Source organism: Pygocentrus nattereri, chromosome 15 (genome assembly GCF_015220715.1).
Source record: "Pygocentrus nattereri isolate fPygNat1 chromosome 15, fPygNat1.pri, whole genome shotgun sequence".
Classification (NCBI taxonomy): Eukaryota; Metazoa; Chordata; class Actinopteri; order Characiformes; family Serrasalmidae; genus Pygocentrus; species Pygocentrus nattereri.
Genome location: NC_051225.1, coordinates 31,809,515 through 31,823,461, shown reverse-complemented (window position 1 = coordinate 31,823,461; position 13,947 = coordinate 31,809,515). Strand labels below are relative to the sequence as shown.

Sequence of the window (13,947 nt, the reverse complement as noted above, 5' to 3'; positions counted from 1 at the left end):
CTTAGCAAGTTGGCACTGAGTAGAAGAGAGTCGTTCACTTGGTTGCCTGCTGTGTCTTTTGCTAGAATTGGGTCTCAGGTACCTTCTCTGTGGAATCTGTACTGAGGGATCAGCATGGCAGTGCAATAATGAAGCTCGACTGACTGCAGGCATTGTCGTGTCCCACAAGCTGATTATCAGCTGAAGCTTGAGGAATCATTCCGAGAAGAGTTTTTGCCATCCCACACAAGGCCATTAAATCTGGCGTATCACATGACAGACAGTCACCAGTCACCTGTGAGGAGTCCAAGGCTCCAAGCCACTAGCTGGATAAGAGGTGTTAGGGTCCTTCAACCTGCAAGAACTTTCGCCTGAGACTGACGTCTGCAAGCAATTACCGCTTCTCTTTCAGCCTTTCTGTTTCCATCCACCACTTTTTTGCTTTCTAACTACAAGGTTCAGTGTCTGCCTCTCTTTCTGTCTCTCTCTTCAAGTCACTGCAGATGTGCTGTCTTCATTAGACCTTGCATAGAGCATGATTGCAACCACAGGAGTTCAAATGAACTTAGAACTCAGTTACTGATGTCACTGTCATATCAAAACCTCATAACTCAATTTCTTTTTTTCCTCTTTTAAAACAAAAGCTGCACTTCACTATGTGTGAACATTTCATCATGGGCCAATAGAAATGCTCCAAAGGACCTGGAAGATATTTATTGCCTAACTGTACAAAAATAGAGAATGTTTGTCCCTTCTCATAGACGGTTCTGATTTTAGAGATACAAAGTTTTACCACAACACTGAAGTTATGCAGGTTATGTTAAAGCTGTGCTTGTTTAATCCTCATCTCATCCATATGCTTTCCATGTGAAGGTCCTGGACATCGTCCGCACTAACGTTCGCTCGGTGCTGCAAAGAATCTGGAGGGAACCCGACGTCGACAGTTTACGTCTCTATCGCCTTTTCAGCCGTGTCTTCAATCGCCTGCTCTGGAGTCATGGTCAAGGCTTGTGGAACTGCTTCTGCAGCTCTGGGTAAGCAGCTTGCCTGCCTTTTTTTCATACTGTTCTATTCAGATGTTTGGAATCACAGTTCAAACGCGTGGAATCTCTGTTTTTCATTAAAAAATAATACATTTTTTTGCCGATACAGTGTGGTCCAAAAGTCTCAGCCCACTAGTGAAAATGCATCTCTTTTGCTTTCTTATCTAATTTAACGCAGTCTAGTTTAATAACGTTTTTTTCATTACAAATTATATAATGATTTATGATTGAGTATGATTTTAAATGAATATGAAACGTTTCTTATTAATTGTTATGCTCCCATTTGCTGTAATAACATTTTTAATTTAATGTGCAACATCTGATGTAAATCTACAGAAGAGTTGTCTAAACACATACTTCTGTGGAAGAGACCTTCAGCGGAAGAGAAACTGACCTTTTTTGTGCAGAGGCATTAGCAAGCTCAATGCTACAAATTTGCTTACATTTGAACAGTGACCTAGAAAGAGTGCAGAATCTTCAATATTTATCCCTTCATTTAATTTTTTTCTTTGCTTTAAAATTTCCAAAATTCCATTTCCATGTAGTCTCAGATTTTGGACCCCACTGTACTTAAAATCATTCTATTAAGGTGCTACTACTCTACAGTTTTACAGGTTTTAAGTATTTTTTAGGAAGTTATAAAAATGAAGAAATGTGAATGTGTCCAGAATGATAAACAGAGCTAAAAATGAAAACAAATAAATAAATAAAATAGTTAAATAATTAAATAGTTGAATAAATAAATGAATAAATAAACAAGCAGTTTGGTTCCAGGTTTTTCCTTGACATCCCCATCCATTGCATAGATTTGTCAAATCTGATCCTAGCTCTACAGCTTTAATTCAGTAAAGCATTGGTTAGCAAAACTACATTTTGGATGATAAATTCAAATAATACCAATACCGACTGACACAAGTGACTGACTGAAGTTTGGACATGTTACACTTCCTCTAATAAATAAAATCACCGCTTGTTGTGTTATTTGTGTTTATTTTCATATTAGACCTTTTCTCAGGTGTCTAAAACCTTTGCACAGTATTGTACCTAACACTCACTTGATGATTAAGACAATAAAATAATGTGACCTAACAGGAGGCCAAATCCTGAAGAAAAAAAACTTAATAGAAGTTGTCATCTCAGGTGCATTGAGGTCAAGTAAAACATGCTAAAAATCTGCCACCCCTGGTCAAATTCCTTGTTTTGTTCATTACAAGGAAAATGAGTTAACACATCCTCTTCAGATTACAAACTTAGATATGACATTTTAAACATTTAAAAATGTTCTTAACATTTTGGAAAATAGTAAAACAAACATAAAATATCCAGTAACTTCTGCACAGACCATATATTATGTTGGTTTTAGTCTTTACTGTATATTACGCAAATAAACATTAATTGTGTATTCAAATTTGGAGAAGTGTGTTCTCTGTAGATGTCATTTGGCCAGGGGTGCCCAAACTTTGCATATGACTATGTGGTTTACATTTTATTGCCAACATTTAGCAAAAATTAAGGAAAGGGAACAATAAAAGCAGACCACTGCTAAGCAGTGAGAATCATAGAATACACATATTAGTTCTTACACATATTTTTCCATATAACTTGCCAATATAAAGTGCCTTCAAGGTTTTAGGTAACAAATGTCCAGGACAGAACTCTTGCTACAGTTAGCCTAGCTTCTTCACCTCTACTGTAACCTTCTGTTTAGCAATATTGGATCTCTCTTTGAGTGTATTTCAGATTTAGCATATTTGAATTCCATAATTGTGCTGGTAAATGGTCAGTTATTACAGTTATCCTCTTTTAAACTTTCAATTCAACATAGAGACACAAGTAGAATCACATGTATTGTAATTACAGCACCTTCGAGAACTACCTGCTGCAAAAACACTCTTGTACCAATGCTGATGAAGCTGTGATCACTATTATCCCTCTATTTATTCCTTGTCTAAGCAGCACAGGGGGTCCACAAGGTTTTTTGTACAGCCCACTCGTATGTGTAATTGACAGACTTAGAGATGTGTTACCGCCCAGGTTTATTTCAACTTGATGAGAGTGTATGTGGTGCTGGGGGATTAGTGATGGTGCTAAGCACCCCATGCTGCTGGCGTTTAATCAGGGCCGGTGCGTGAAGGAGGCCGTGGGCAGCCGAAGTTTGAAGGAAAGCTCGGCAGGGGGGCATTGTGAAGGCCTCCTCGCCTGTAATGTACCCTCAGATCCCCAGCCATTATATTCCTTCATCTCCACAATCAAACGCAATCTCCGCTGCTATCCAGTGACTTTGAAAAGAAAAAGACTTTATTTTAGCACAGTGTTTTCTCTTTTATTCAAGACCAGACCCTTAAAATTTTCTGACAGTTGCCTGGGCACCCGGTGAGATGGAAGACCTAGGGAGCCGACTGAATCCCCTTTGCAAACATCTTAATTTTTGCATTAAAGGGCCTGTGTCATGGAAAGCTGAATTATTCTTGCCTTTTTAAATATAAGAATTCAATGTATTATGTAAAAACTTCAAGTTTCCAAAAACTTTTTTGTTCAGTCCCTCCATGCAGAGTCCATTTATATAATCTTGAATTTATCACAGCTGTGACCACCCTTCATCATACAGCAGTTTAGCCCACCCATTGTCTGAAGTGATAAGGGGTGCCGAGTTATGATTAAACGTTGTGCTGTTCCTGGCTGTCAGGAAGCAAGTGCATTTTTGCATAACCTTCCACAACTTTAAGGAGTGGCTGAAGTTTATTTGTCCTGAAGTCCATAAGAATTTCAGTCTCATACGTTTAAAACCTGGGTGCTTTTTGCAGCAACCAATAAGAACAGATATTATTTACTTACAGTACCACCTGATTCAGTGTCTGTTTTTCACAATCTTGAAGATACACTATATTTCCCAAAGTATTTGGTTGCCTGCCTTCACACGCATATAAACTTGAATGACATCCCATCTTTAACTCTTCTAGAAAGGCTTTCCACAAGGGTTAGGAGTGTGTTTATGGGAATTTTTGACCATTCTTCCAGAAGTGCATTTGTGAGGTCAGACACTGATGTTGGATGAGAAGGTCTGGCTCACAGTCTCTGCTCTAATTCTCTAAGTGTTCTGTTGGTTTGAGGTCAGGACTCTGTGCAGGCCAATCAAGTTCTTCCACACCAAACTTGCTCATCCATGTCTTTATGGACCTTGCTTTGTGCACTAGTGCTCAGTCACGTTGGAACAGGAAGGGGTCGTCCCTAAACCATTCCCACAAAGTTGGGAGCACAAAATCTCTTGATCTGCTGAAGAATTAAGAGCTCCTTTCACTGGAACTAAGGGGCCGAGTCCAACTCCTGAAAAACAACACCACATCATAATCCCCCCTCCACCAAACTTTACACTTGGCACAATGCAGTCAGACAAGTACTGTTCTCCTGGCAACCAGAGAACACGTCTCCACTGCTCTAGAGTCTAGTGGCGGCACTTTACACCACTGCATTCGACACTTTGCATTGCACTTGGTGATGTAAGGCTTGGTTGCAGCTGCTCGGCCATGGAAACCCATTCCATGAAGCTCTCTACACACTGTTCTTGAGCTGATCTGAAGGCCACATGAAGTTTGGAGGTCTGTAGTGAGTGACTCTGCAGAAAGTTGGCAACCTCTGCTCACTATACGCCTCAGCATCCGCTGATCCGTGGCGTGCTCCCAAACGCATCCCCTTTGTTATAATACCACTGACAGTTGACTGTACTTTCATGACTGGACTTGTTGCATGTGGCGTCCTATCACGGTACCACGCTGGATTCAATGCACCGGAATTCAGTGATTTGGAAGGGTGACTGAATACTTTTGGAAATATAGTGTATTTTAAGGCTTATGTGTTATCTGTGTACAAATTTATTCCTCAAAGTAATATTTCTGAATGTTTACTTTTTGAAATTCCCTCCAAAAATATCTCACAACTTCTTCGGGCCTGATGGAAAAGTATTCCATGTAGCTACACATGAAGCTGCTGGAGAGAATCCCAAGAGTATGTAAAACTGATTTCAGTGCAAAAAGGACTTCTTTTAAGAGTATAAAATATAAGACCGTTTTGAATATGAGTATATAAAATATAAGACCGTTTTGAATATGAGTATATAAAATATAAGACCATTTTGAATATGAGTATATAAAATATAAGACCATTTTGAATTTTAACTGCATAATTCTAAGTGTGATATTTCATAGTTTGATATGTTAATTTTATTCTAAAATAAATAAAATAGTAAGCTAAAAATAAGGAAAACTTTGCTATGATATATCTAGACATTTGTGATGAGATGTAGATGTCTAAACAGTTCACTGAAAGTGTATATGATGCTTAAAGGCAAACTATCAAAAACAACATGGTTAATTTCGAGAGATAAAGAGAGTTTGTAAAGTGTTTGTGTTAAAATGAGTTATGAATTATTTTTAGTAGATAAACCCACACAGATGTTATACGTGGACCTCCAGGGAGAAAAGATTAGGGCTATAAATCTTATGGTAAATTGTTTATTTATTTATTTTTTTTTTGTTTTGCCCCTTCAAACTAACACAATAGTGCGGTCATCAGCCAAACTACCTGCATGCCCTGTATCTTGCTATTATAGAATCCCCTTGTCACCCTCTCAATCAAATACATATTTTAAAAGGCCTTTAAAAGGACACCTTCAGTACCTTCAGGAGACTGTATGGCAGTACCTTGGACAGTGCTCACGAGAGACCTGTTCGTTCATGTTCATGTGACATCATTGTATAACCACTCTGCTATTTGAATGATTAGCAAAATCAAAATATATTGCATATGCTTTACAGATTAATGCAAGAACAGCCTTAAATTAAATTGAAATTAAATGTTGAACTGCTTTCCTCTGTAAGCTTACATGACAGTGTTTAATTAGTGTTTATGCAGGAACATCATTAACATTTACTGTTCAAAAGCCTTCTAAATTCATCTGACTGACCAACTTGCTGTGCATAACATCTACCTTATGTTAGATAACTAAGAGAATGGTGATAGTTTTGAATTTTATTCATATGTAATGTCATATATTCCCACTCTCACATTACACTTAGCAGATGCCTTTATCCATGTATAGAGATTTAAAATCTTATGAGAATGTAATGTGCGAAAGGGCTTGTATTGCTGTAACGGTAACATTAACATTAGAGTCTCAATAGGGAAGAAAATTTGTTCTCTTGTGTGTTGCATGGTATGTTCACTGTGATGATTAAGACTGATGTTCAAATCTCTAGTGAATCAAGACCAATTATTTTTTATAGTTTTTTGATGATATCACTGTTTATTGCAGTGCTGATAATCACTTTTAGACACGGTCATTAATATGGCACATGAAAAGTCATATAACTGAAACATGAGCTGCAAATTAAAAAAAACGGAAAATGAAAAGTGGTACAGTTTCCCCTCGAGAGCCTCCATTGTAACAAGAGTCCATGAGCTCTATGAATGAGAGCGAGATGCTACAACCACAGAGGAGTTGGAATCATTATATATATATCAGTCGTTCCCAGCCTCGGTCCTTTGGGCCCCCCTAGACGGTCCACATTTTTCCTTCATCCCTATGTGCTGCGAGTTGGGTTGGACCATCTGTGGGGGCTGGAGGATGGCTTGAAATCCACTATATGACATGCATGTACGCTTTTTTAAACAACGCAGCCACTCCTGCACACACTGAGCCTTGGTGACAAAAACTGGAAATATGGAAATCACATGATTTTAGTGGAAAGGTTCATGTGTACTCTGTGTTCCTATGATTATTAAATATATAAATACATATTGATGAAGCTATAACAAAACTGCTTTTTAAATGAAAAACACCTTTCTCTAGGGTCAAGTCTGAAAAAGACAAATGCAATTAATTGTCATTAACCATAACATGATTACTCACACTTCACCTTTCATATCTGAAAAGAATAAAATAAAAATATGTAATCTAAATAAAATATGAAAAATGCAGAATACAGCCCAATTAATATTTGTAATTCCATTTTTTTTGTGTGTGTGCCTGGGCTAGTAGCAGGTCATCATGGGAGAGCATCTTCAGCAAGAGCGCTGAGGTGGTGACGGCACAGGAGCTGCAGTGCTGCCAGCGTTTGGTGCAGCTGTGCCGTGACTGCTTGCTCGTGGTCTACAAGTTTGTGTCCGACTCGCGCGGTTCACTGACCGGCCTGAGCCCTGAGTGGGACGACACCAGGTAAACTCCCTCCCCCATTTCTCCACACCTCTCCGCTCCTTCTGTTCGGCTTCCGACTCCCTGCGCGTCAGCGCGCTCTCTTATAGTTCAGTGGGAGGTTGCTGGTTAGGGGCATATTTGACTTTTCGGACGCACAGGGGAAGCCGTGAACAGGAAAGGATGACCCTCAGCTTATTGCATAGGTTAGTAGCCCCCCTGAGGCCCAGCTTAATTTAATTATAAAAGAGATGAGCCAGAGCTAAATGATCCTAGGAGCTTGTGCAGAACCTGCTAGCCATGATTCATAACTGCAGAATATTCAATAGACCCAACATATGAAAACAGGAATTTGGTTGTAATATAGAAATAGAACATTGTTTTTGTCTTGTAGGAAAATTTCTTAGGATATAGTGTTAGGGCGTCAACAACTTAGGATCATTTCATTTGTTTCATTCTTGTAGAATGAGACATTTGCATGTGGTTTCAGCATCATCTATCTAACAGCACTGTGACTAATGCATATTTTAGATGTAATCTAGATGTCACCTGGGTTACTTGAAGTATTTTTGAGTGTTTACATATAAATAAATAGGTATTGTCAGATGCATTTATTTCTTAAGAACACGGGGGCATTCCAGCTTGTACATTTGGTACACTGTACTTGACTCAAGTCTACACCAAGGCCCTGCCCATACTATCCACCTGCATTCTGAAATGACTAGATAGTCAATGTGAAGAAAAAACACAGACTTCAAATGTAATTAGTTAATACTAGTGATGCACGATGATATCGGATTCATATCAGTGTTCTATATTCAAATATTTGTTTTAAAAAATATGGCACTGGACAGATATTTTAATGTGACTGATATTTCAAACCAATAATGGATTATCTCTTTATTGTAGGATAGCAGAATATTTAGCTGACACTGGACTATTACATTAAAGTATCATTTTTTTTGCATTTGTAACCCTCAAAAGCAAATGTTATATTTCTCTGTAATGCTAATCCAGGTGGATGTAGTCTCAGTTACTACATTTTATAAATGTTTGTGTTGTTCCTTCAATTCCTATATCAGTGCATCCCTAGTTAAAACACTGAATTACATTTATTTACTACATTAAAATACATACAGTAATATGCAAACATTTTGGCACCCCTGGTAAAATTATGTCTTTAGTTGATTTTCTAAGTGAAAATAAGTACACATTCTCTAAAAGAAGCACATTTTAATGCACAGTTACAATTTATTAGTTTATTTTAACATATTGGGAAGGAAAAAACATAAAACGTGTCTTCTGCAAATGTTGTGGCACATTTTATATTTTATGCCCCCTGCCCCCCCCAATATGCTTTACTTGGCACATAAATAGATAATATAATATAATTATAGACAAAAATTATTTGCAGTAAAACGCTGTATTGATGTTTGTTCCCTGTAGAGGATGTGTAAAATTATTTTCACTGTAGATGTTTTGTAGATGATCAGTCTGTCTTTAACTAACATTCAACTAAATATCCATTTGATGCAATTGAATTTGAAGTTGAGTGTGATAGTCTAACCCTAAGCTTAAACCTGACCCTTACCTTAACTTCAGCACAAAACCTACACATTCTCCTAAAGCTAATCCTTGTCCTAAATATCACCAGAAAGTTTGTAATAATTTAAGCATCTGTACATTATCTATAGGGGGCCATCAAAATAAAGAGTGACCAGAAAGGAGTGTTTTCAAACTTTTGCATATGACTGTATGTCTGTATCAATTAGATGAATTTGCCTTTCTCAAATCAGCCTAACCCCAAACATCTCTGATTCCAAATTGGGGCTAAAACCTGATTTTCTCCCTCTTATTATTTAGGCTAAGGCATTAAAGATGGTCAGTGACTTGGCAAATCCATATCCTCATCTGACCTCGTAACTAAACTTGCTGTAGCTTTGTGTGGGCAGGGCCCAAAAGTAGTGGTTTCTCCTCTTCCATTAAACTATGACCCTGTCTCTCTACTTTGACTTCCGGATCCGTGATGAAGTGCTCCCTTGGCTGCTGGACCAGTCTCTTCTCGAGGCTCGACCCCCTCTTCTTCTACCCTCTCGCTCCTTGAAGCAGGTCTTTTCTCCTCTCGATTTTGGATTAAACCCCTCTCTCCCATGTCTCCAGTCTGTCCAGACTGTAGCCACCCACCCTCGTACACCTGCTTGCTACTTTTGCTCTCTGTCTCTGAACATGGCGTCCTGGAGGGTGCACTGACTGTGGAAAAAAAAAAAAAGCTGTTTCCAAGGACGCCAGCCATTTTCTCCATCTCCCTTCCACTTACCACAGCAACAAGCACCCACTCATTCGTCACAGTGAATCACAACAGTTTCACTGCATGGTGCATGACACTCGCTTCCACATCTTTCCCGGGACATGCCTCATTGCAGACTCAGTGGCAGAATGGAGCAGGGGGATGACAGATTAGACTTTTCAATCTGCCGGCGTATGCTTTACCTCGTTAGGAAAATGATGTCTGAGTAGGAACGAGGCACCATATTGCCGGTGACCCCCCCTTCCCTTTTGACAGCCACTCATCCTCCTCTCTGGCATGTGTCTGGCCCCCCTACCTGCACCCATACACTGCATGTCCTCCATCCACCTCCACCCGCCACTCTTGGCCAGTGGAGAGGCACGGGGTCGAGAGCCATCAGGGTACCAGTGACACTCTCTCTCAAGCACTCTCTCTCAAGTGTGTCAGAAACATTTCTAAATGCACACAAGCTGTAAAAGCTGATTTTTACCTACTAAAGTTATAGCCAAGCTAATACTGTTATTCCAGGACTAGCTTAGACTAATGAAGGGGTACCCAACTCTGGATCTGGAAGGCCACAGTCCAGCCCGGGTTGGAGATAGCTCCCCTAAATCTCCCCTACTCAACTTGCGAATTATGAGCCAACTAATGTCACAAACAAAAGTTAAGATTTGTTAAAAAAAAAAAAAAAGTTACCAGGCCCTGAATTGTGTAACCCTGGACTTTTAGATTATGTGGACTCTTGTGGTCGAAGTAGTTTAACCCCTCAAACTGATGCAATCAACCTTCTGCTCAATGAAATAAACTTTTTAAATGCATGATGCTGCTCTGAGAAGGAACACTGCTGTTGCATGAAGGAGGGGCAATTTCCTCCAGACGTTTTACGGCACAGCGTGGCAGTTTGGTTATTGAATGTATACTTTGAACATGCAAACTGACTGGAGATGTGTGCAGATCTCCCAGTGATTGTGTATAATTAGTAAGGCCCACACATTCTCGAATGGAACGGCAGTTAGACAGCTGCTGGCTCTCAGGGGGCTTTGCGCTGGCAGGTTTTTCTAAGAACTTCTCAATGATCAAAAGCTAAAGACCTGGTGGAAGTGGTACAGAGGTCCAATTAAACATTGCCTGCAGCCTGATTGGACCCTGAGTGATGGAGCCTCTTTACAGGCTTCCTCATATGGACAAAACTTCCTCTGTGAATAATTTAAAAGGAGAGTCATCCTTCTCCATATAGGTTCATATTTGAATTTCATATTCCCATGACATTTGCTTTCGTTGACCAAACTGAGCAGTATATAGTGGGAAATATGGTAATGAGGCAAAACTCCAACCCCAGTATGGATCCCCAAGAATAAGCCAATAAAACTACCAAAAAAGTGGAAGCTGCTATGAAAGGAACATGATAAAAGATCAGATGTGGATAAGTTTGAAGATGACTCAATATGCATGCTTATGTGCGAAGGTTGAGAGTTGGATCTGGCTCATATCTTGGTATTTTCACAATGCTGTAGCATTTCACTTGTGCAGGAGCATCCAGGAAAAAAAATGGCCTCCCCCTCCCTCCTTTCATTGCTGCACTCTGGTGAACGGTTTGAATGTACAGTGGGTAGTTAATCTACATTCTAAGATATCTGCTTGACAAGTACCAATGGTACACTTGAGCAGTTTCAAGGACATTCTTCTTGAACTAAATGAAGTTAATTTGACTTTTCACAAGTCTCCTGGGTACAGCAGCATTGCAGCAGAAGCCCTCAGAGCAAATCTTTTTTAGTATACTTAGAAGAAGCAGCACGACTAATTTGTCCTGGGGATATTGTACAAGGAAGACTGTCACAAGTACCATGTTATGCCCACAAACCCAAGGGTTATTTTACAGTTATTCTGTTCAAAAGGTCTCTTTTTTTGTTGCAGTTCATTTTCTGTACCAAGAACAGGTCATTTGTTTAAAGCAAGGTATAGTGTTAGCTAGCTTGCAGCTAATGAATAACCTGTTTAAGAGCGCTCATTAGTAAACCGTATTGTGATCTGAATATCCTACAATTATCTTATGTGGGTCATCCGTTGTCTTAAATGGTTAACCTTCTTGTCTCCATTCTAGGTCCTAATTATCTTAGCCTGTATCCACTCTCGGACATCCTGAACCTATCAGATAGATTTAAGCAGTGTCAGCTGTAAACAGCTTCCTTCACCCATCTGTCAAAGCAAGGCCTTGTTTAGCTGCTCAAGTGAAAATGCAAAGTGTCACTCATCGTTAAAAACAGACGGCGTTTACAAGAAGGGATCAAGGAGGGGAAGCAGAGGGGCTGGAGTGGGCTGGAAGGGGTGGGAGGGTGTCCTAACTGATGTTGGACAGTATGGGGCTGAGAGGGTAGTTGCAAGGAAGAGTGGGCTGGGCGGGCAGGTTTGTTTTGTGTGTCAGATTGCAAGGCCGGGTTAATGCTGCCTGATCTCTTTGCACGACCTTTGTGGCTCTAATCCTGCCTCCTCCCGCGGTCTCCCGTCCAAACCCCTTGTCCCTCTTCCCCATCTCCGTCTGTGCAGGTATCTGCTGCCAGTGACCTCCCAGTTCATCATCAAGTGGCCTTCCTCCAGCTTTGGCCGGAGTGTGGCCTCTGCCGCGCCACGCTCACGCAGCCTCTTCACCACCCGCATGGGCCACTTCTGATCCTCCGCTGGACCTCTCACTGCCTCCTGAGGAGGAAAAGGGGACCGGATCCCTCCCTCCACACCTAACCCCCACCCCTTCCCCCACGGGGGCCACGCTAACTCTGGAAGCATATGAAAAGGGATTTGCCAGTCCGCCCCGTTAGCTCGCGTTTGTTGGCGCATCTGATGCAGACGATTAGGCAGTCTCTCTCCCTCCAGCTCGGTTCGTCCCCGTGGAGCTGCTGTAAAATAGCTGTCTGCCGTACAGTGATCGCCCTTATTGATACTGTAAAATACCTATTCACCATATTTGGGCTCAAGTCCAGGACTGAAAAATAATTCCATGAATAAATAAGTGAATGCTTCAGTGAAATTTAGATGGAATGGGATTAGTGCGTATGCTGTTTGTTAATGAAAGCCAACCTGAAATGCTGTTTTTTTCTTTTTTCACTGCGGCTTATGATACTTGCAAACATTTCAGTTTTTCTTGAAATACGTTTAAGTTTGGCATAGTGGAGCTTTAATCTTTGTTCCTTAGTCACTTTATTCTTATAGTTTTATGCAGTTTTGTCCAGAAAACAGTACCTGTAGAGGAATATTTTGTCTCTTTCTGAAAGGCCAAAAGCTCAGCTCAAGCATTTTTTTATGTCTGGTATTTTGAGGAGAGTAAAGCTTCCCTTGTTGTTCTACAAGTTGGCTTTTTAGCCATGTAATAATGAGCCAGTCCTAACCTCAGTGAATGTCGTGTTTGATATGCATCCCTGCAGTCAGACACCTTCAGTCCTCCAGCACGGCAGCCGATAGCATTTGTTTGTGCATGCTTAGATACAGTCCTTGAAACTTGCGCGCTGTCACAGCTGACAAAGAGGGAATGACTGCACATCAGAAATACTTGAATTTATTTATACTGCTGTATTTATTTTATTTAAATGTGTTTCGGTTTACACTACTAATTTAAGATTTTAAAACATCTATTATAATTTGTGTTCATTAATTATTATGAAATAGTACTTTTTATTTGTAATATATTAAAGAGTCTTACATTTAAAGGTATGGAAATGAACTGCAGAGCTTTGCTTTGTATCTAAATAGAAAAGAAAAAAAAACCAAACTGCCATGTTTGTGTTTTAGCAGCTATACCCCTGTATTTCTTTGGCCCACTTGCAAGTGCCAGTGCAGACCATGGCGTGCCAACACTAAGCACAACCAGTAAAGTGTTAATGATTTGTTATTTGAGGTTTCTAATTAACCAGAATGCGCCATATCACAGTAGGTAGTGTTAGAATTGTAATTGGAGAAAGCTCCCAGTAGTTCATGTTCAGGTAGAATATGTCCCTGTAAATGCTAATCTGCAAGCTTTTTTTTCAGGCTCAGAAACAGTGTTCTCTGCCATGCAACAATTTTTTTTCTAATGAATATGATGATAACTCTATGCTAAGAAACCATTTTTTTCCTTTAGTGTCATTTCACAATGCCAAATATTATTTTTTTGCCTGGATTTTCATTCTGGGTAATGATTTTTAAGTTTAATAGCAATAAAATACTTAAAACATCCCAGGTGGTTGTATATATTTTATCTGTTTTTTTATCATTAAGCCATCACTTTCTTTTTTCTGATTAATGTAAGTAGCTTTCTTCAAAGGTTGTTTTAACATGAGGTGTCTTGAGACTCGATGGATAATACACACATACACACACATACACACACACGCACGCAGCTCAACCTGTATAGAAGTGACACTCCATGTCATTCCACCCTGTCTCATGTGAGACTCAAAGGTGTAACCTCGGTAACCTTGTCG

At 39.8% G+C, this 13,947-nt stretch overlaps 1 protein-coding gene across 5 annotated transcripts in view; it reads left to right on the top strand.

Moving 5' to 3' along the window:
* The window catches only part of ttll7 (tubulin tyrosine ligase-like family, member 7), a 101,912-nt gene extending 88,594 nt beyond the window's left edge, over nt 1-13,318 (top strand). For 2 of the 5 annotated variants that reach the window (XM_017702371.2, XM_037545513.1), the window contains exons 19-21: nt 853-1,013; nt 7,054-7,233; nt 12,041-13,318. In XM_017702371.2, coding sequence (XP_017557860.1) covers nt 853-1,013; nt 7,054-7,233; nt 12,041-12,164 — 465 coding nt within the window. In that variant the 3' untranslated portion in view covers nt 12,165-13,318. Of the gene's footprint in view, nt 1-852; nt 1,014-7,053; nt 7,234-9,241; nt 9,319-12,040 lie in introns of all 5 variants that reach the window. The other 3 variants (XM_037545515.1, XM_037545514.1, XM_017702372.2) reach the window with 3 other exon arrangements.
* The last annotated feature ends 629 nt before the right edge of the window (nt 13,319-13,947 follow it).